The sequence below is a fragment of the Micrasema longulum genome, unplaced genomic scaffold (assembly GCF_059751315.1).
Source record: "Micrasema longulum isolate JH-2025_06_02 unplaced genomic scaffold, ASM5975131v1 h1tg000664l, whole genome shotgun sequence".
In the NCBI taxonomy this organism is placed as follows: Eukaryota; Metazoa; Arthropoda; class Insecta; order Trichoptera; family Brachycentridae; genus Micrasema; species Micrasema longulum.
In genome coordinates this window covers 18,815-41,649 of record NW_028277860.1, presented here as the reverse complement: position 1 = coordinate 41,649, position 22,835 = coordinate 18,815, and the positions used below count along the sequence as shown (strand labels likewise).

General features: G+C 32.5%; 1 protein-coding gene across 1 annotated transcript; it reads left to right on the top strand.

Annotated features, from left to right (window-relative positions):
* The first annotated feature begins 1,631 nt into the window (after window positions 1-1,631).
* LOC148279789 (phenoloxidase 2-like) lies at window positions 1,632-21,585 on the top strand. Its single transcript, XM_088229408.1, has 14 exons — window positions 1,632-1,679; window positions 3,344-3,472; window positions 5,467-5,659; window positions 6,893-6,995; window positions 7,276-7,396; window positions 10,167-10,372; window positions 12,995-13,123; window positions 13,910-14,033; window positions 14,463-14,627; window positions 15,938-16,066; window positions 16,897-17,078; window positions 17,389-17,534; window positions 19,217-19,452; window positions 21,266-21,585. Exons 2-14 carry the CDS (start codon window positions 3,365-3,367, stop codon window positions 21,482-21,484), a joined length of 2,061 nt encoding a protein of 686 aa, XP_088085534.1. The 5' UTR covers window positions 1,632-1,679; window positions 3,344-3,364; the 3' UTR covers window positions 21,485-21,585.
* The last annotated feature ends 1,250 nt before the right edge of the window (window positions 21,586-22,835 follow it).

Below are 22,835 nucleotides of genomic sequence, written 5' to 3'. Positions count from 1 at the left end.
TGCTTTTGACTTTAAACAATTAATATATTCATTTTTTTTCATATATTACAAACAAGAATTTAATTATGTATCTGACCAGTTTGAATGATTTTTATAATTTTTTAAGATTTTTCTAGTGCTGTGGGTGTTTTCTGCTAATTGAGAAATGCCGTTTTTGTGATGGACACCATTTTCAGAAAGTGATTAAAAGAACTTTTTGTATGAAAGCGGTCTGGCTGTTTTTAGCAGGACATAGAATTGACCTTACTGCATCCGATAACATCAGTATCGCATTTTTCCAAAATTGTGGACTGGCTGCTTTCTGCATATCTAGGTTCAATTCCTCTTCCACTTCTTCTCGGTCGTATAATTTAATGCTCTAATTTTTACGCGCATAAGAAAACATCTTTTGTATCCAATTTCCCGCGGGGCTGAAGTTCCTCATTAAGTGAACTAATCTCAATAAACATTCAACCAGTTAATTTAATATTTGATTTAACCACATCAAAGTATTGATTTGTGCCTTCCCGGGGTTCACCAACCTAAAAACAGTTTTTTTACAGATATAATACTAAAGATTTTTTAGGTGGAGTCTTGTCCATACATGTTAGCTGAGAACAAGAGAGTACATTTTAAGAGCAGGGATATATAAGGAACGGGTATTTTTATAGCTTATCTCTAGTGGTAACATTTGTAACAGTGGTTGAATAGAACATTGTTATCTCATAACCCATCACAAAAAAAGGTACTTACTGTTTAGTGTTACCATCACAAAAAAATCATAGTTCCAAGTTTTACCATTTTGTACTCTGACAGTAGTTATAGAATGCCTAAATATTTTATTAGTCTTCTGTATGGTTTAGTTTGAGTACCTACATTAATATACCGAAGTAAAAATACTTATATTTTTAAGAATGATACAACAAGCCTGTTTGATGTGAAAATAACTTGCGAGGATTAAATAAATGAGGTGGAGATATTTTGTGTGTATTGATGGTAACATTAAAACCACATAAGCATTAACATTTTACATATTGAAAAAGAAAGAAAAAAATATTGAAATATACACAATTAAACCAAAAGGTTTGAATAAACCAAAGGCAAAATTTTCCATGTTAAACAATTTTTGTCTAATAAGTTTTTAAACTCTTGGCCGACCAGTTTCAGTACACATCTGTATTTTTTGTAAGTTTAATATGTTTGATATGATCATAATCAAAATCTTTTGTGGAAAACTTCCGCCGGTCGCAAAGAGATAAATGTAAATGGCAGAAATGCTGTAAATTGATAAAAATGTTGGCAAGATTGACTAAAATTACATTGATCGCTCTCGGCAGTATTTACACAATCATGGATAAGATAATGTCTAATTGTGCCAATAATGCCAAAAATTTAATTATTAAATTGAACTTATGTAATCTTAATTGTTGATTAGTTAGTTTGTTAACCCTAATGTTATTCAGCTAAGGTAAGGTGATACAAACCACACGCTGTATAGGAAATATCAACAGAGGTTTGTTAAACCACAACAAGATTAAAAATCAAAACACAAGAATGGTTTTGCACACTTCCCTAAATTTAAAATAAACGACATGCACACTTCACTTTGATGTGTATAAAGTTTATAAGTATTTTGTTTTATCAAACATTACAAAGTTGTGAGCTCAGTGTTAACTGCAGCCTATTGACATTTTTAAAAGGTGAGTAACCGTGGTTGATATTATATTTAGTATATGAGGCTAATCAAATCCATTATTATTTCAGAAATTCATATCTTAAATGAAAAATTAACTGTGGTGTATAGCCACCAGAAATTTTGAACGGAACTGCAGTATTATATCAATAGAAAGAGTATAACCACATAAGTCAAAATAACAAATTACAAGAGATAGATATTTTTTATTGTGATAAAATACAAGAATAATACTGCCTTTCCAAGCTAAAATGCAGTATCTAACGAAAATTTTAAATTTTGGTTTTTTAATGCCATCTGAGAAATAGTTGTGATCTTTCTAAACAACTTACTATGATAAGTAGATCTAAAATGTACAGAAAGCTGTTTTGATGAATATATGGTAAAAAAAAACCAGATACACAAAACCTCAATTTCCTCAAAACTTAAAATGTTTGTGAATGCCTTCTTGCTCAGAACGGCAGAACATTGAATTGTATTCTGGAACACTTGTTAAGCTAATTTTTACGAAAGTAAAACATATGCTCTGTCTATATTATATTATGTATATTATAATTATTGAAATATTTATTTAAAAAGGGGTTTCACACTAGAATATTTTATAGTCCCTGGAGTAGCACCTGAAGTGTAAGACTGATCATCCTACCTTTATGTAACAAAAATGATCAAGATACGCTGCGATTGGTGCACCAATGCAGTGCCCTATGCACCATTAGGTGCGGAAAGGGAATGATGATGATGATATTATGTTGCAGTTCAAATTATTTTTATTTATTTAAAATATTTTAGCAGTGGATTTTTTTTAAAGATTTAGATTGCCCTGAGATTAGGCCTCGCATTTTATGTATTTACTTGTCAGTGAAAGTGTCTAATTTTGGACCAGTTTTTTCATAGTGATTTTTAAGCATATAGTTTATATTTGGGTAATGTTTAGATATAATGTAAAACATAGTGTTTACTCAAATGCTGTTTGTAGATTGGTTTATTTATTATTTCACACCGATTTTAGATAAATCATAATTTTATCAAATAAATTATGTAAATCTGAACTATATTCTGTATCTTTAATGTTTTTTTTTATGAATGTTAATTATAAAACTCAAATTATCCGCATTAATAGGTGCCCGACGTCATCACATAAAACCTCACTTAAACATGTCCATCAAAGTTAATTTCTTTGGTGAAGAAACATGCCGGCCGTCAGCGCCCTTTTTTTATTGTTATTATAACATCTCTTTTATTTTTTATTTCCTGATAATGATCTGGATATTTGGAAATCCGGATGACGAGTTTGGATAAACTGAGTTCTACTGTACATATATATCTAGTTTGCCTTGAAGACAGGATGTACATGAAAAAGTGAAAACTGGTAGTAAAAAATATTTTTTTCAAGGCAATTAAATTAAAGTGAGACATTTAAAATTAATAGGTATAAAACAATTAGAATCCTTACTTATTTGCAATAGATTTTCAATATTTAAACTGTCATGAATTAAGTTCCAAAAAATTAAGTAAACACTGATTGTTTTGTGTAAAGCATAGTGAAAATAAAATGATTCATAATTTTATTTTCCTTCTTACTTAGTATAAAGATCCCATATTAGAATAAAGCATACTTTTTAAAAATAAGAATATCTACAAAATTATTATGGTTTCTTTTTTACAATTTAGGTCAGCTGTCGAACTCTCAAGATGTCTGACAAAAAAAATCTTTTGCTGTTGTTCGATCGCCCGACGGAACCCGTTTTTGTTCCGAAGGGTGAAGAAAAAGCAGTTTTCCAGCCTCCAGAAAACTTCCTGGTAATATGTTTTTCTTTTTTCAGCGTCAGATCCTTCCATATACTACGCCAACTACTGCACAATTTAATTGATGTATGAATTTTGTATCCGATGTAGTTTTTATTTTTGTATTTGAATTTCGGGGCCATTTCAAACTATTTTTAAATGTTCAATGATAGAAAATGAAAATTAAGTTGTGGTAGAGAGGGGTTCAAATCTTGAACCTCTGATCTATGAGTCATGACACCACCATGGAATCACAACCTTAACGTTTTTCTTTCATTGGAAATTTCAAATAAAACTCAAATTTGAATATGTCGCACCTTCAGTGCAACAAAGGCACAACAGCTTATTTTTTTAATTTTACAGGAGAGGACTTTTAAGTTTTTTTTCGCATTTATTGCCTTATTACCGGATTTCTATTTGCAGTAGGTTTTAAATCTTGAATTAATTGATTGTTTTTTCTATAGTTTCACGTTAAAAGCTTATTCTGAATTATAAAAAAACTGCTAATAAAAGATGTAAAAAAAAGGTGTCCTGAATTGTGCCTTTGTTGCACCGAAGGTGCAATGTCTCACTTGAAATTTTGGGCAATGTTGCCAATTTTTTTTTTTTTATCATGGCTATTTTTTAAAAATAAATACAGAAATAAGACATTTTGTGTATAAAATTACAAAATATTTTTATTAAACATGAAAAAAATCAAATTCACAAAAATAATAATAACATAAAAAGAATAACATTTTAAAAGGCTTCATCCCACCAAGCCACTATTTTTTAATTTTTTAAATTAATTATTTTAAAAAAGGTACATGTTTTTTAAAAATTCTATAGAGATCCACTTTTATACATCTAGTAAATGTTATCACTGTAACTCTCCAAAAAAAGATACTAACTCTTGTGCTTGGAGAGTGACTTACACTGTTGTAGTTGTTTATTTATAAGAGTTTATGTCATTTTAAATCTACGAGTACATGAGAAAAAAAAAAACAGGATGTATAAAGAAAAAAACATAAAATAATAATACATTCATACGAATTAAAATTTAAAGCAGTTTTTACATGTGTTCAAAAAACTTCTTTAGACTTACTTAAAATTTATTTATTATTTTTAATAGTTTTTAGTTCATTGGGGAGATTATTATAATTTTGTACACCTTTGAAGACAAAGCTACATATTAGTGGCATATTTTTTTATTGTGGACAAATGTCATCGGTGCAGACATTGTTTACATTAGTGATATAATAGATCATCAATGTTGTTACTTTTTAACATTACCAAATTATTTCCAATCTGTTTTCAGTACAAATAATAACTGACTTTAAAATCATGTATTATGATTTTATATATATATATAAATTGTGTAACCTATAGCTGATATCATAAGTTGCAAAATATTTTAAGTTAAAATATTTTTAAAGTTATTAATATTTGAAGCATTAACCTTGTGGTCAAACATGACACATCATTGCTAATCAACTAATTTCTAATACCCGGACTGAAGGGGTTTATGTAGATGTCCTATAAATGTTTAAAAGCGTTTTCCGCATAATGCAATATTTATCAAAATTGTTGGGTTTTTTCCCTTTGTTGACCATTTCCAAAATATTAAAAACCGAATTTTATCATATATATTTAGGGACCCGTAAGATGCTAATGTATTTAATTTTCACAAAATGCTCAAATTTTGGGTGTGTTTGTAGTTTGGAAAATATTATTTTTCAAAATGCAGTATTTCTAATATGTTCTAATATTTACAATTCCAATACAGGAACTAGTTTGTTCTGCAAAAAAAAAAATATTTCCACAAAACTGACTATTTTTATTTTAGGAAAAATTCAAAACAAAAAAAAATGTTTTTGCTTCAAATAGTCTATAATAAAAAATAACACATTCTGAAAAATATCAAATTTGGAAATAGTCAGTTTTGGAAAAAGCCCTACATTATCAGTCGCTCAAGCACCAGTCCTGAAGATTTGACAATTTAAATTTAATTTACCTTTTGTTGTTCGCAGGCTGAGAGGTACCGTCCTATAGCGCCACAGCTGTCCAGCAGATTTGGCGAAGACACTGGCAAAGTTATCCCTGTTCAGAACATTACGATTCCCAACTTAGACTTGCCACTGCAACTGAAAAGGAGAGAGAATTTTTCGTTGTTCCTCCCTGCTCACAGAAAGATGGCCGCCCGTCTTATTGATATCTTCATGGGTATTTTTAATATTTTATATAATTTATTTAATTAACACCACACGAAAACTTTACCAAATTATCTAGCACTTTTTTGTCAATTACAGTCAGCATCTTTTGTTTATAAATAATTGTAATCAGATTTTATTGAAATTGACAAATAAACTAAATCAAAATGTCGTGCGCGTTTTCCAGCCTACAAATAAATTAAGAAGTGTATATCCACCAAATACATATTCAGAATATTATTTAAACAAATAAAAAAAAAATTGTGGTTTTAAGATGTGATATAAATAATATATTTATCCTTTGTCATGATTATGTTATAATAAACATCCTTTTTAAAAATAAATCCATGAGCAAAACATCTTATGTTGACTTTTTGTAAATATTTTTCAATCCTTTTGCATGAAATTGATCAAAACTAGGTTTATTTGTGGGATTTTAGTGTTAAATCAAAAGCTGTCAATTAATATCTCAATACCGAAATATCACATACTACGAATACCGATAAAAATATGTGAAATGGATTTAGAAAATATAATTGTATTTTCAAAATCAACGTAAATATTTTGGAGAAATGTTTTCATACATAACTTTTAAAATAAAATTGTTAAAAAATATGTCTCCACAAAAGCGCAACATGTTTGACCTTGTCAGTTGTGACATCAAGATTCCTGACGATGTTTTATTACAAATCTCCTTAAACCACCGCAGAATTGGCTGAGCATATGAATTGAATGACTGTATCTTAAATCAATGGGAAAAGTCCATCTATGAGCTGTCCTTTCATTCATAGCATCTTTATTATACACTGTGCAAATATCACAAGCAGCTTTGACAGATTTATTCCCTCGATTGAATACGAACAAAAGGAGGTGTCGAAAATGATCACTTTCGTCTACTTGATATTCCATTTTGAAGATTTATAATCAAATAAAATAATAATTGTAACCCAAACACAATATCTTGTAGAGCAGAAATTTTTATTTCAAACGACATGTAACTTTACCACTTTGTTTTACTTTGTATGAACATTTTTAAATTTGGAAAAAAAACAGACACAACTTACGTTAACACGTACTTAAATAGAACACTGTGATCTTGTAACCAATCATATAACAGCCAATTATAATTTAATGTTGTCAGCTTAAAAATCAGTTGTAGTTATGATATCCACTGTTTCTTTACTGTTCTCCGTGGTGTGATGAAATTTCTAGTTTTAATTTGACCGTAACTTGTTTCCTTCTCCAGGAATGCGCAACACAGATGACCTCCAATCTGTGGGAGTGTACTGCCGAGAACGTATTAATCCCTACATGTTTAACTACTGCTTGTCCGTAGCACTGCTTCACAGGTACTAAAATTCTTCTATTATGATTTGGTTTTCGAAGAGAGTGATGCCGTTATTTAGCTGTCGTCATGTAGCTGTGGATGACGTCATTTAAACGTAATTGAATCGCTTGAGACAAATCTAAATAAAATTATAAGATGAAGACATGTTTTTAAGATATGTTATTTTCATATCTCAGCTTTTTTGAGCTATGACTTATCAGATAGCTATATTTTATCAGATGTGCAATGTGTGCTTTTTTAAAGAGAAGAGGGTCAGTTTTAAATAAACTAATGTTTTTCAGAGAAGACACAAAGGATCTTCAACTGCCTAATTTCATCCAAACTTTCCCAGATAAATATATGGACAGCACCGTATTCTCAAAGGCGCGAGAAGAAGCTACAGTTGTACCCGATGGTTCACGAGTAAGTATTATTATAACACAGTGAGAGGTTCTTTTATAAAATTTGTTTTGTATTTTTGCGTATGAATTTGATATCTATTTTGCATTGTGAGGTTTTTGTCAGTATTAATTTTAATATTCAGAAATTGTTTATGCATGGTCAATTATTATTTCATTTGTTATTTGGCTTTCCAAATATAGAAACAATACAAACTATAAATAATAAATTTCAGCATTAGATTATTTCTCTGTTTAAGTGTTTCCTGCCCAATATCCGGTGGTCATTATAATTATAGCTTCTATAAACAATTTATAATTTATCTTTGTGGTTTGAAGTCACTTTGAAGTACATATATTATGTTTGTTATATGTATGTACATATTTTACCTTTATTTGATTGTGCTCAAGTATTTTTAATTGCATCAATAATTAATACATCATTAATAACAAAGAATACACAACAGAACAGAACATAAACAATAGATACAATTGAAAATAATACCTCAACAATTTTATCTTTCCCACAAAATTATCCAACTGTTATGTTTCAATAAAGTCACACACTTATTATTATTTTTATACATAAAAAAATATTTGTGGTGTTTACTATGAAATATTTTAGCATTACCTCTATGTTTTTTTATTCTAAATCTTAATAGTATTCTCTAAATTGTTAAGTTTGTTACTTACTACATGAATTATTCTGGTGTTGCAATAAACTTAAAATATTTGTAAAAGGCTGATATAGGCGAGAAAGTTAAACCGATAATTTGTTCAGCTGCTATTTCAGCAAGGAAACCGTATGCAGGTAAGTGCTTGCTAATTTTGGTGTTATGAAATGACTACGCCTGGCAGCACTTATTCATGGGTTTTTGACGCCCTCTGCATGAATCTATGAACTTTCACTATCGGCTACGCCGCCGCTGGTGTTTGAAAATTATTCTCACACAACCTGCCATACCCTCATAATACGAGTGTACTGTTCTGCGTCTCCAGTGAATTTGTGATAACTGCATCGCCTAAAGACTACATCCCTGATGATAATGGACTGATCTCGAGAGACAAGACACTGTAACTCAAGATTAGTTAGAGTTTATTGCATATTGGTCTCTTGTGGAAATATTTATCAGAACAAATTCTCAACTATCTCACCCGCTGCTCATATTATCAGTTTGGTTTTTTGTTCATACAAACATTATAATTGGACTCTGAAAAAGTATTTATTTATTTATTTATTCACACTCTTTATCAAAATACAATTCCATATTCACTTTGCCCAGCTAACAAGGGTACATACCCCGTTCCAAGCTAGGCAATTACATTTTTATATATTATAATAGTTAACAAATTAATATAGAGCACAGACAAACAAAATATAAACTTATTCGGATACACATTTTGATTCATATACATACAGACATACACATATATACACACATGTATATATAAATATACACATATATACACATGTACATACACACACACACGTACATACACCCATGCGCATACACATACATACATTCATAAAAACATAGACAATTTATTTATGCAAAACTTCATGATTGTCATCTATAAATATATATTTTTTAAATTATTCCTTATTTTTTATTTTTGACATCCAGTAAGGTTCTCCAATCCGTGGCATGCATCAAATTTTCTGACTCCCTACGACCAATGTCATGAAAGAGCGAGGTCAACACCTTCCGTAACTTGACAACACTCCTAATATATTTGTATTACTAATATATTTTTTTAAATATTCATGTAATGTTGTAAACGAAACAACTAATTAAAAATTAATTATGCCTTTCATAGGTAAGACAAATAGACATCATAATTATCATCAGCCGTCTCTTGTCCAATGGTGAACATAGGCCTCCCCCTTTAGTCTCCATATTTCCCTATCCTGAGCCAACCGCATCCAACCACTTCCTGCAACTCGTCTTATGTCATCAGACCACCTTGTCTGAGGCCTGCCAACACTTCTTCTACCCATTCTAGGTCGCCATTCCAGGACTTTTTTATAGACATAAACTATCCTTTTTATTGACAAACCAATTCTTGATTTAATTTGCATACTATCTAAAAAGTAAAAATGTATTTTTTATTCATTCGATTTGATTGCGAACATGTATGTGTGTATTACTTATGTGTACATATTTAAAAAAAAAATGTAAAAACATTGTGATTGAATAGTGAAATTTCTGGGTAAAAATTAGTTGTCACATAGAAAATCTGCCAGTTAAATCCACATATTAGTGAGTATGCATCAAAATGTAAAATGTTTCCATCGGCACGGGACACCCCACTAAGGCAACATCTTTTTTTTTAATGCGAAATAATGTGCAATGGACATTTCACAAAAATATTGATGGCTCAGTTTCACAGAGAAATAACTAAAAAAATTGAGTTTTGACTTATACCATTCATTTTATCAAAAAAATCATTCCTTGTCAATTCTACAAAAGTATAACTCTTAATTTTTTTTTCTTGTTAGACAGATGTTTTCAAATGGAAATAAATAAACTTAACAATCTCTCAGCTCCATAACTAATTAAAACATTGTAATAATTTGCATAACAACTTTAATCCTAAAACTAGTAACCATTGTGTATATAATTCACATAAATATATATTCATACATACTTCACTTAAGGTGCTATAAATAATTACTTGTTACAAATCAATTTAGGTGAGTCAAAATCTGAGTCGGCCATTTCCCAAAACTAGTAATTTATAGTTATCTCTGTATGGAACTGAACCACAGCATGCAAAATGCTATTGCTCTTTAGATGCCCATCATCATCCCGAAAGACTACACAGCATCAGACTTGGATGAGGAGCATCGTGTGGCGTACTTCCGTGAAGATCTTGGCATCAATCTTCATCACTGGCACTGGCATTTAGTATATCCCTTCGATGCCACCGATCTGTCAATTGTGCGAAAGGACCGCAGAGGAGAACTCTTCTACTACATGCACCAGCAGATTATCGCAAGGTAGGACGAGATCTTTCTATGTAACTAATTAAATTAGTAAAAAATATTTGTAACAAAGTCATGTTGACTTGAATAATCATTATAGTATGAATTTTTGAACGCTGCATAACAATTTGTACTTGTACTTTAATAGCTTTCTGGCAGTGGCGGTAAATAATGTCAACAACACTCTGGGTCATCGCCGCCTCTCTGACCCCTACCAAATGTGAATGCATTCATAAAAAATATTGTAGAAATCTTAAAAATAAGATGAATAAAATAAGATGATAACATAGGCACTTTGAAGTTGATGTATACTTCATTAGTGAGAAGCCAGTTAGAGTATAACTCTACAATATGGACTCCTCACTACAACTGTCACCAAAATTCTCTTGAAAGAGTCCAAAAAAATTCTTACGGTATATAAATTTTAAACTTAGAATCAGTCATGAATTTTTAAATTACGATTTTTTACTAAAAACATTAAATTTGTTAAAACTTATCGATAGAAGAAAAATTATAGACCTTTTAAATTTATTCAAAATTGTAAATTCAATATGGGATTGCCCTGAACTATTATCTCTCATCAACTTCAGGGTGCCTGGAAGAATGACTAGACAGGTGCCACCGTTTTGTAGCAACAATTCACGGACAGTGTATACTTGTAATGCCGTATTGAATAGACTTCTTGAACTCGGCAATAGATATTCCCACGTATCTGATATATTTAGTGTAGGGTATTGTTCCTATAGAACAAACCTTTTGAACTTTTTCAAAGATGGTGAATGGTAATTATATTTATTTATTCATGCATTTCATAATATATATATATATATATATATTTACAGTTTTTTGTTCACTTTGCCTAGCTGTGTGAAACAGTACTTATGATTTTCTTGTTGTTTTACTGTAGAATGTTTTATTATTTAAACTTTCTACTGAATATGCTGTATAATTTTTAGGTTAATTTTTTAAATATAAATCTTGGGTATAAGTAAATTCATGTTTTTAAAAAAAAAAAAAATATTAAGCCAAATACGTTAATATTAAAAATATTTGTAAAAAGCAGATTTGCAGTTTATGTTAATAAAATAAAATAAAATATTCAAATTTATTTATGATAATTTTTCTTAACGGTAATCATTAAAAATAGTTCCATAATGCTATGAACAATTTTTTTATTGAAAGACAGTAGTGATTGCAATTTTCTCGCAACTTTATTGCAACTTGCCATCTACTTTTCTGACTTGCATAATTGTTAAAGTTAATTATCATAGTCCAAAGATGGCACTTATTCTGATTATTAAGTCGGTTATTAGACTATATTGAGCAAAGGTAGTTTTTCTACTAAAGTAAGAAAAACTCTGCTTACCCTGTAGTTGCCGACAGCCATCAGCATCGGTACGCATGTTCTCTTGTTATGGTAAATTATTTCAGGTTCTTTATTTCTTAGAACATTTTAAATTGCAATGGCTGTATGTGGTAATTCTGCTTATTTAGCTATAGTAATATTATTGTACAAAGTATTGTTTCAAATACCCAGAATACATATCGATGCAGATGGAAAAGCATCTGCGCCGCCATTACTTTGGAGACCTTCGTCTCGGACTTACTTGCCTGGATAATCCGCCACTGCTTCCCAGGAACCGAACCCAGGACTTTAAGCATGATAGGCGGACGCGCCCAGTACCACTTGTCCACTTATCTCTAATCGATTTTATTTTTCAAATAGCCGTTGAATCTAAAACACTCGGAATGCTCAATTTTTTATTTGACTATGGCGGTTTGAGTTTAAGGGAACAAGTGCTGACAGTTTTCAACATATTTTATTAAAATATTACATTAACTAGTATAAGGTGCATTCATTATAAATCAAAATTAAAACCTCTCGAATCTGCTCAAAAATCGATTATCAAAATATTTTTTTAAAAGCCCTTCAGGTACCTCAGCGCCAAGTTGTTTGTGGATTTCGATATATAAGATATACGGCAATTATTTATATCTAGAATAATTATGTTTGTGAAAGCAAATTATTCTACCAGAAGTCAAACTAAAGGATGGGTCATGGGGTCTACCACAAACTCTGAATTTGGGCAAAAAAAAAAAAAGTTTCTGGGCCCCAAAATATTCAATATGTTACCTGAACATTACAAAACCATGACCCGAATTCAATTAAATAAATTTGAAATAAAATTGTTACTTGATTTAGGAAGAGAAAAATCGAAAAACTTACTAAAATAATAAATGGTATATTTAAATATTGTATAGCTCTATAATAAATTAACCAGTAGGTAGTCATGTTATTGTTTATTTTGCATAAAAATGTCTGCCTTAAAACAGGTTGCGCCTAGTTAGGCAGACTAGACATAATCCAGAGAAATCTATAACCTAAGTATGTATGTATGTAGTTGATTGAGAAATTGTAATTTTTGTTAATAAACCATGATCGTTATTATTATTGTTATGTAATTCTTCCTGAGATTCACAGTCTACATTATGTGATGGGTTAAATTACCCGTTAAAAAATGCTGGCTATAATTATTATATAAATAATGCCTCCATTTCTCACAGTAGACATTCTAGATTGACCCTCTGAGTCATGGTGTGATTTCCTCAGTAAAAATGTATTTGTGAATGCCTCAGGTACAACGCAGAACGTCTCTCCAATAACCTTCCTCGAGTGCGAAGGTTCAACAATGTACGAGAGCCCATCAAGGAAGGTTATTTCCCTAAGATGGACTCCATGGTCGCCAGTAGGACTTGGCCACCAAGGTAACACGTGGCTTTTAAATAAACATCACCAATCGTCTACTTGACATTCCATTTTGAAGGCTTGTAATCAAATAAAATAATATATCTAACATAAAAACAACCAGAATATCTTGTAGAGCAGAAAATTTTCTTTTAAATGACATATAACCATTTTGTTGTACTTTTGGTGTTCGTTTTTAAATTTGAAAAAAACAAAACACAACTTATGTTAACACCATAACAGTATTTGCATAATTGTTATTTGATAAGGCTTAAAATATTATTTCAACACCACAACATTCCCTTTCCGCACCTAATGGTGCATAGGGCACTGCATGAGTACACCAATCGCAGCGTATCTTGATCATTATGTTGTTACATGAAGGTAAGATGATCAGTCTTACGCTTCAGGTACCAGTCCAGGGACTATGAAATATTCTGGTGTGAAAACACCCAATATTATTTAGTAATAGTTTATTTATAAGCCTTGACAGAGGAAGTCATGTTCTGAAACCGGTCGACATATTAAATTTACGTTAGTGATTTCACACTCACTAAAAATACTGTTTTTACAATACTTTTTGCTTATTTCAAAGATTACTTTGTTAATCTCAACAGTTATGTAAAAAGTTTGATATCATCATGCCAGATTTGCATTCCTAGCTGTTTCAAGTTTTTTTCTAGCTGTTTCTGTCATGGCTTAAATAATTCAATATCAACTTCGAATTACTGAATAAATACGTGTTGATTTGATTATTTTTGGTGTACCTTTCTACATTCAAGACAATATGTTCTATGTTTTTGCAGGTTTGCCAACACAAAGATAAGCGATCTGAACCGACCTGTGGATCAAATTACGGCTGATATTTCTCAATTGGAACAGTGGAGGGATCGTTTCCGTGGTGCCATTGAACAGGGTTTCGCCATGGGCGTAAGTTATTCCTTTTTTTTATACATCCAAATCTCAGTACTCATCATTAGAAAGAGAGAAGCAGCGAATGACATTTAAAGAGGGAAAGGGTTAGAGGACTTCAGGATTTATTGAAATAAGTTTATATTTAATTTAAAAAAATACATTGGTAAACTTTCTATTGTATTTGTGATTTATCTCCGATTTTTGATAAAATGCTTTTTCTGTTCCCAATAAGCATAAATTAAAAAATATTTTACCCGATACGTAAATGTATAATGGAGGAATACCGAAAATCTTAACCCACGATTTACTATATTTATAAAAATATTAAATTTATTAGATGCAATGTGTACTAGCTACACATCACCGGAAGTGGAGAGCCAATGCAGTTGTCGTTTCCAAAAAAAAATATTTATTTTATTTCGTTATGATTTTACTGCCCCATAGGAGAACGGCCAGCGAATGCAATTGAATGAGCAGAATGGAATAGACATTCTGGGTAACATGATGGAGGCCTCTGCCATTAGTCCCAACAGGAACTATTACGGAGACATGCACAACATGGGACATGTCTTCATTGCTCTGGCTCACGATCCTGATCACAAGCATCTGGTAAGTTATTCTTGCATAATGCCAGTACTCTCATATAAGTGGGAATCCTGGCACTTTACCAAAACTCAAAACATCAATCTTCTAAGCTTTTAGTGTAAGTGCTACCATCTACTACTACTGTCATGGCATTTCTTTGTAGGAGTAAGCAGAGAGGATGGACCGCCACACACGTCTATCCTGACATATATTCCTAGCTTCTTCCAGCCTCAGATCTTGTCATACATACTCGCTGCTTTTGATATGACCAGAATTGAGGTTTTAGTTTATCTGATCATGCCCCGTCTTCCTTGGTCGTCCTTGTCCTATGTTACCATTAATTTTAGCCATTTAAATCAGTTTTACCATTCTTTCCCAATCCATTTGCTTATATACTACCCATAAATTATCTCAGTGACCCTTTCTTAACCCTAACAATTATACCTGTCTCAGATTTGCACTCTCCCCTGATTTCATCATTCATAACCCTATCATGCATTGATTTCCCATACATTCATCTAAGGGATCTCATTTCGCTGCTTTCATCCTTTCTCTGTCAATTGAACGTTTCACTTTCAAACATAAGTGTCGGGACTAAAACTCCATGCAAGAGTTAATGCTTGATTGTAAATAGGTATTAGATATAAGGTGGTTTGATTTCATTACCAGCATTAAAGTCCTCCTATAATGAGCTTCTTGAGGGTTCAGCGGTGGACCTGACTCGAGCGTATGGTGCGGATGCCTCTTGAAAGTTTTAACCCAGGTCGCTTCTTCTTCACACCTGTCGGACTCTCGCCGTCCTGGAAGGTAGTCGATGATGATTTTTTGTGTTTATTCGACAGAACTAAGGAACGCAGGATTGATATAAGAGGAGGTACGAGTGCTAGCTGGCATGCTCCACTTAAAAGCGAATATGGATAAAAGAAGATGTGTCTATTTATTTACTATGTCAGGGGTCATATGCATCGGAACACCAAATGCAGCGAATTTTGATTGCCTTTTTATAAAGATAAAGTGATCAGTTTTAAGCTACATGCAGTTCAGGGACAATGAAATATTATTACAGTGTAAAATCACCTTATAAACAAATATTTCATGGCAACCCTTCAAGGTATTGAACCCTGAACCTTGAGAATGGCAGGCAAACCCAGTGGATTTCCTTTTGCAGGGTTTTCACCTGTAAGTAGCCATCGAGACAAAAACTTTTGTCCAGGGTTCCGGTTCTATTTTACACACAGAGCTCTATTCTTTAGCTGCCTGGATACGGAAAAAACTAAAACTTCCTAATGTGATCTAACAATAATTATTTAAATAATGGTATGCTTGTATTTTAGGAAACATTCAGTGTGATGGGTGATGCAGCAACAGCCATGAGAGACCCGATCTTCTACCGCTGGCATTCTTATGTGGATGATCTCTTCCAGCTCCACAAAGGAAGGCTGCCTCGATACCCTGTGTCGAGGGTAAATATGACATTTTAACTTGCACTCCTGAAATTTTATAATTAATATTTAAAGCATCAACTTTGTTGTCGAACAATTAATGCATATCTTTGAAACTTTGCTATATCTGTTGCATATCTACATACATTATATATGTAGAGTTAGGTTAGGTAAGGTATGTTTGACAAATCAATGAAGGTTATGTTAGGTTACATATGATACATTTAAAATAAACAGTTACCTAAATAAATCCAGCCTGTCCACAAATATTTTGACATATTCAAAACATTGTTGGTTAAACTAACTGGTATAAGAAGTATAAAATTGAGAAAGTGTTTTCAGGCGTTTCTAGTAAATGAAATAATTCAGCCAGATTAATCTCATCCATGTCAATAAAGGTTTCAGCTCTTTTACTTTACAAAAGTCAACAGATGGAAGAGTTGAGGAAATGTGCATGTTTAAACGTAGGCCACTTAAACCAGCCAATGACAGGTCATAAGCCCTGTAAATGTATATTCCCTTCTCAAACATGTTTTCTCTCTGTTGCAATGGATTTAGATCTATATAATTCATATTTGAAGCACTTTTGTAATTTGCCATTCCAAACGCCATATATATTTGACTTTGAACCACACCAAAAAATGAATTTGACCTATTTTGGAACACAACTGTTCCTTTGTTATGGCGTGATAATAATAATCAATAAACTGAAAGATATAAGGGGAATAATTATTTAAAGTAATGTTAGTAAGTATTAGTATATAGCTACTTACCCACTTTTTAATGTATACCGACGAGACGTATCCGTCTCTTTGTCAAGACCCTCAGTACATTGACATGTGTCGCTTTAGTTGGAGCACCCAGGGGTGACGGTGACAGGCTTGACAGCTAGTGTCCCCGGATACGGAGACAACCAACTGCAGACCTTCTGGCAGCAGAGCGACTTGGATTTGTCCCGTGGAATGGACTTCACTCCTCGGGGATCTGTCTTCGCAAGGTTCACCCACTTGCAGCATGAACCCTTCACTTACAAGTAAGAACATAAAAACACAGAAGATTTTTATTTTGTTATGAGTTGCCAGTGTTGCTGCACGGAGTGGAGGGTTGGACTCTCAAAGTCTCAACGATGAACAAAATTGAGGCCTTGGAACTTCGGTTGTGCATGAAGCGGTTTTAAGTATCACAAACAAAGAGAGGGAGTTACTGACCACTATAATATAATATTCATATTTTAAAATCATTTACCTTCATCCATTTATGTGTGCCCTTTAGTTGTCTCTGTTTTCGACATTATCCGATAAGATTTTAAAGGTAATTCTTTCATTGACTGTGTTGTTTTACAGTATTACAGTGAACAATTCATCCGGTGGCCAGGTGATGGGAACTTGCCGCATCTTCCTCGCCCCCAAGTTTGATGAGAGGGGTCTGCCCATACTCTTCCGTGACCAGCGACACATGATGATCGAGTTGGATAAATTTACAGTGACATGTTAGTTTTACAAATTATAACTTTTAAAGTTTAGTAACTTGGTACCATCTTAAAAGATTCAGAAGAAAACTTCTCTCACCAACGCGCAACAGTTGTGACGAAACTAACAGTTACATAAAATATCTAATATTTATATCAATCCCGTCAGGGCATTTTTTGATTCTGTATATATGTAGGTGTTTGAGGGTGTGTGTTGAGGAGTTCCTACGCCAGTTGAAGCGTAGACAGAAGAAACAGGTTGGAATGTAGAATTTACTATTTACTCACATTTAAATACAAGTTGAATATTTAATCAAATAAACGACGGACATAGTAACGTCCGTGAGAGAATACTGGAGAGATGTGTATTTATTGCGTCCTGAATAAGGTACTACACTTTGCCGTGGAGCGCGAGCGTAGCGGCGATGAGGGGTTGAAGTAACTCCACTTGGACTACATGCTAGAACTGATTTGCTGCACGACTGGGTTGACTCGCTTGAGCTGACTGATTAGGCTGACTGGGCGTTACTACGCCATGTGGTCTCTTCATAGGCCACATTCTTTTGTTGTTCATTTCTCCATGGTAGGAACAATGTTAATGTACTGCAGGACGTTGCTCTCGTCGTTACGTGCAATACTTAAGACTTGCAGAATATGTTGTATTGGATCCAGTATAAAATGAAGACTTGCTTCATCGGTTGTTGCTCTATATTTCAGACGAAATGATTTAGCATACATGTGTGTCATCAATCATAGACTATGAACCCAGCATGTATAAATAAAAGTACAGAGAAAACTACTAACATTTATTGTTGAAAAGGAGTCTGTTTTTATAGATTTTAAATTTATATCCTCTTTAAGACCTGGGCCAAACCAACCTGAGCAGGAATTACAAACACTATCTTCATCAGTACATAAAAAAAATGGTATACTTAACTTATATGACATTTGACAATTCCTTAGACATTAAAAATTCCGTTATGGCATGGTTAACTTTTCATCCATCTCTATCTACTTTGGTATTACAAAGCCTATATATAACTTGCCATTTTTATTTTACATGTCTATTTCACATTCACACCATAAATTTCATAATACATTCTAGATTAGTATACCTACGCACAGGCCACGCCTTTGTGGGATTTTTTGTTTTAATAAACATAGTGATATAAGATTTGTACTAAATTATGGAAATAAATATGTAAACCCTTAGAACTCCTTTCGTGAGAACCACCTGCCCGAGCGAATTGTCGTGTAAAAAATGCATTAACTTTCTAATTGTTCTTGGCAAAAAATTTCGTTTTATTACCATATTGGAGAAAAAAAAAACCATTACCATATACAGAGAAAAAATACTTTAAAAAAAATCAAAACTCTTTCAATGTTTAAAAATAGCCAGCCCGTTTGCCAAATCTTTTTGATGGTGAAATAAGATGGAAAGTCACACTTCTTACCCAAGTGAAAGAAAAAAGGATCCAAGGGGCGTGCGCAGTTACCAAGGTAAAAAGGAAGGAAGGAATAAAACTGTGTAGTTTTGCGAGACATGTTCACGGAAACCTGGTCTGCACCCAGGATCATGTTTTAAAAAAGAACATTTGTAGAATTTTTTTTAATGATAGGAAAAAATTTTTTTTTTGTAAATCAATATTCTTTTCCAGGGGTTAATAAACCATTATTATTATTACTATTATTTTAATCCCCAGTGAACGATGGTGACAATACAATCAACCGGTCATCCGACCAGTCGTCGGTGACTATTCCCTTCGACAGAACTTTCCGCAACTTGGACTTGAACCGTCCTGCAGATGGCACTCCCGAATCTGCGGAGTTCAACTTCTGCGGATGCGGCTGGCCGAACCACATGCTCATACCTAAAGGCACAACGCAGGGCTTGCCCTGCGAACTGTTTGTCATGATTTCCAACTATTCGAGAGACAGGGTAAGTTCAAATTGCCATTGGCTCGATTGTGGAATCATCTCACATCCACTATCGATGTTTCTACAGTATTTCTGTTTAAATAACATCTGAAAAAACATCTCATTTCTCCTCCTTAACTCTCAAAAGACTGGTAAATAATTCCTTTGTGTGCGGTGATGTATGATGATGACATCGTGTTACCACTAGTAAAAGACGGAATATTCTCAAGTTCAGACATTAAAAAAATAAAAAAAACATAGAGACATACTGTTAAATAATTCCTTTTCCATAATTTATGCAAATAAACATAAAATTTAGCCCTGTTATTGCAAAATAAATTATAATCATAAATAGGCCGCTCATATTACTTCATGCGTCCCCCATCACTGTCATCAACCAACTGAAGACTGAATCTGTTTTACACAACACCCGCCACAGAGCAGCGTCTCTGTCTTCCTTGTTATGAGTTATATCTTCGTGCTCTCTCTTATACAGATGTGTTGTTGAATTAGCGGACATTAATTCTTCACGTAGCAAGGATAAATATTTTCTGTAAAAAAAATTACTTTCCAAATCCGGTGTGAAAATGTCCATTTGAAGATTGCGACAAATACGAGTTCGTCATTTAAAAAAATAAGAGAGATATATCAAGTCTTGTATCGTATGTCAACTAGTGTGACATCACAGCCACACGAGAGTTAATCTATCCTCCTTTCCTCTTTCCTCTTTATTCCTTTTTCCCATTGAGTACTATTATTGATTTAAGGTAATTTATGTACAAATATTGTTATTTCTATTTTTGTATATCTCTATGATCTGTTGGTCAGCGCGTTTGCCTACCATGCAAGAGGTCTCGGGTTCAATTCCCGACATGGTTAATATGAAATATATATTTAAAGGAGTGTTTTCACACTAGAATTCTGCTTTTGTAAGAAAAAGTTTTTGGCTCATATATTGTCGTGTTATATTTAGTTATAAAGGTGCTAAACTTGCTTTGTTTCTTTGCTGTTCTCAATATGTATATTTAAAAAAAAAAAATATTAAACTCCCGAAATCAGTTGTGAAAAAAATAATATATATTTTTTTTTTATAGTCCCTGGACTGGTACCTGAAGCGTAAGACTGATCATAATTATAATTATGGATAACTTATATAGCGCCATTTTCGTAATATAATACTTCAAGGGCGCTTTACAAAGTGATTACATCAAGATATAAATTTAATTTTAACTTTTTATTTTGAGAAAAATAATGTACTTTGTCATCTTACCTATATGTAACAAAAATGATCAAGATACGCTGTGATTGCTGTACCAATGCAGTGCCCTATGCACCATTAGGTGTGGAAAGGGAATAATGATGATTAGTTTTTTTTCTTTTTTTTTTTTCTACTGAAAACGCTTTGAAACTTAAATGAAAGAAATAGCCATTTGGAAATGAGCCCGCCAATGTTCAATTTATATTATGTACGAAAAGTTAAATAAACAAATAAAATAAATAAGGCCATTTTCAAACTAATGAACTTATTAAAATATTTTTAATCTTTTTTTTGTGCATTTTTAAGAAACTGTCTTATAATTTAATGCTTTATTTTTTACTACGCGGAAGAAAATATTTTTGTATCCAATTTCCCGTAGGGCTGAAGTTTCTCATTGACATACTTATGATTATTTACATTTTTTTTCTTAATTCGCAAAAAGTTGATAAGTATCAAAAGTGTCATATCTTAAAATATGACTAGCAAAAAACTGCCTTTTTCCTTATGACACGTACAGTATACTACTTCACTCGGCAGTCAACGTGGAACATATTTTTTTAAAATATTATTTTTCTAGGTGGAGCAAGACATCTCAGGGACGTGCAACGATGCCGACAGTTACTGCGGCATCCGGGACAGGCTCTACCCTGACCGGCGTTCCATGGGATATCCATTTGACAGAATGCCCCGTGATGGAGTGGACACCTTGGCTCAATTCCTAACCCCGAATATGCGCACCCAGGATGTGACAATTACCTTTACTGAGAGAACCACCTTGAGGGGCAACCGACCATAAATCACACTCTTGAAAGCATGCCAAAAAATCTATTGTTGGAAACTTATGACATCAAAGAATGAACTACACATAAGACCAAATACAATGTTTTTAGCGCTTAATAGATGGCATTTCAATTCCTGGCCTTCCTTTCCTTTAAAATATTATTTTGGTAGATCATATACCTACCTATTTTTTTTTGCTCCACAAACAGGCCGCGTGACTTAATTACAGTGGTGAATTACAGCACAGAACATTCGAAGTTGAGAAAATGACTTTTTTGTGTTTTTATTGGGAATCAAACTCGGAACTTTTGTGTGTGGGTCCAGCGTCTTGGCCATTACACCACGAGGCGAATAGAAATGATGTTTCTAATAATGGACCTACTTACGTCCAACATCAATATTAAAATATAGCAGAATCTTCTAATACAGTAAAACTCAAATTATCCAGTTTAATAAGTGACAGTTTTTATTAATTTTGAAATAATACAGCTAATTGAAATTACATTTAAACTAACTTTAAAATGTGCACCAAAGTAAATTGCACAATTAAATTTTAATTAAAAACATCTATTCTTTATTTCCTGATATTTGTAAATTCGGATGGCTGGAGTTTGAATAAACGGAGTTCTACTGTATTAGTGAACTTGGTATAGTTATAAATTAAAAGGCCATCCTTATAATTATTATTCAACTGCAATTAGTGTACTTTGTTGAAATTGTCGTTAAATTTGTGTTTTGAATTTGTTCAAAATGAAAAATGTGAAATACATCTCATAGTGCCAAAAACATTCGTATGACCTACTCTGGCGACCATCTTTTTTACCTTAGTAGGCCTGGATATGTTGGTGTTGCTACTATAGAAAATATATACATTGAAAAAATTACATCGATCAAATGAAGCCACTATTTCTAAGCGTGTAAGGCTTTTTATTTCCCATCCCATTGTCTATTTATCAATTTAAAAGAAAGATTTAGGACTTGATTTTTTTAAACCAACGTAATATTGCTCTGTATATTTCTACTGTCGAAGAATGTGAACCTATTCGTGAGTGTGGACAAAACGATTTGTCACACATGCGTATCTTTTAAAAAATATTTGACATCAAAAAGAATAATAGGGATTTTCTAGATTATTATTAATGGTTTATTTTTTGCTAAGCTATGATATAAAAACAAAAAAATTGATATCAAAATGTTAAAAAAACTCAATATTTCTAGCAAGTATCTATGCATGAATTTATTGTAACAGAGAGGGAAAACATTATTGAGAAGGAAATATGGAAGTCTAGGCAATTACAGGGCTTATGATCTGTCGTTGGCTGGTTTAAGTGGCCATTTTACATACTGTGTAACATTCACTATTCTGC

What these genes read in the sequence shown, in the direction of transcription:
- LOC148279789 (XM_088229408.1), top strand. Translation starts at nt 3,365, where the DNA reads ATGTCTGACAAAAAAAATCTTTTGCTGTTGTTCGATCGCCCGACGGAA. An exon ending in CTCGATACCCTGTGTCGAGG is followed by an intron (nt 16,067 to 16,896) that starts GTAAATATGACA and finishes GTGTCGCTTTAG; the next exon opens with TTGGAGCACCCAGGGGTGAC. An exon ending in CATGAACCCTTCACTTACAA is followed by an intron (nt 17,079 to 17,388) that starts GTAAGAACATAA and finishes GTTGTTTTACAG; the next exon opens with TATTACAGTGAACAATTCAT.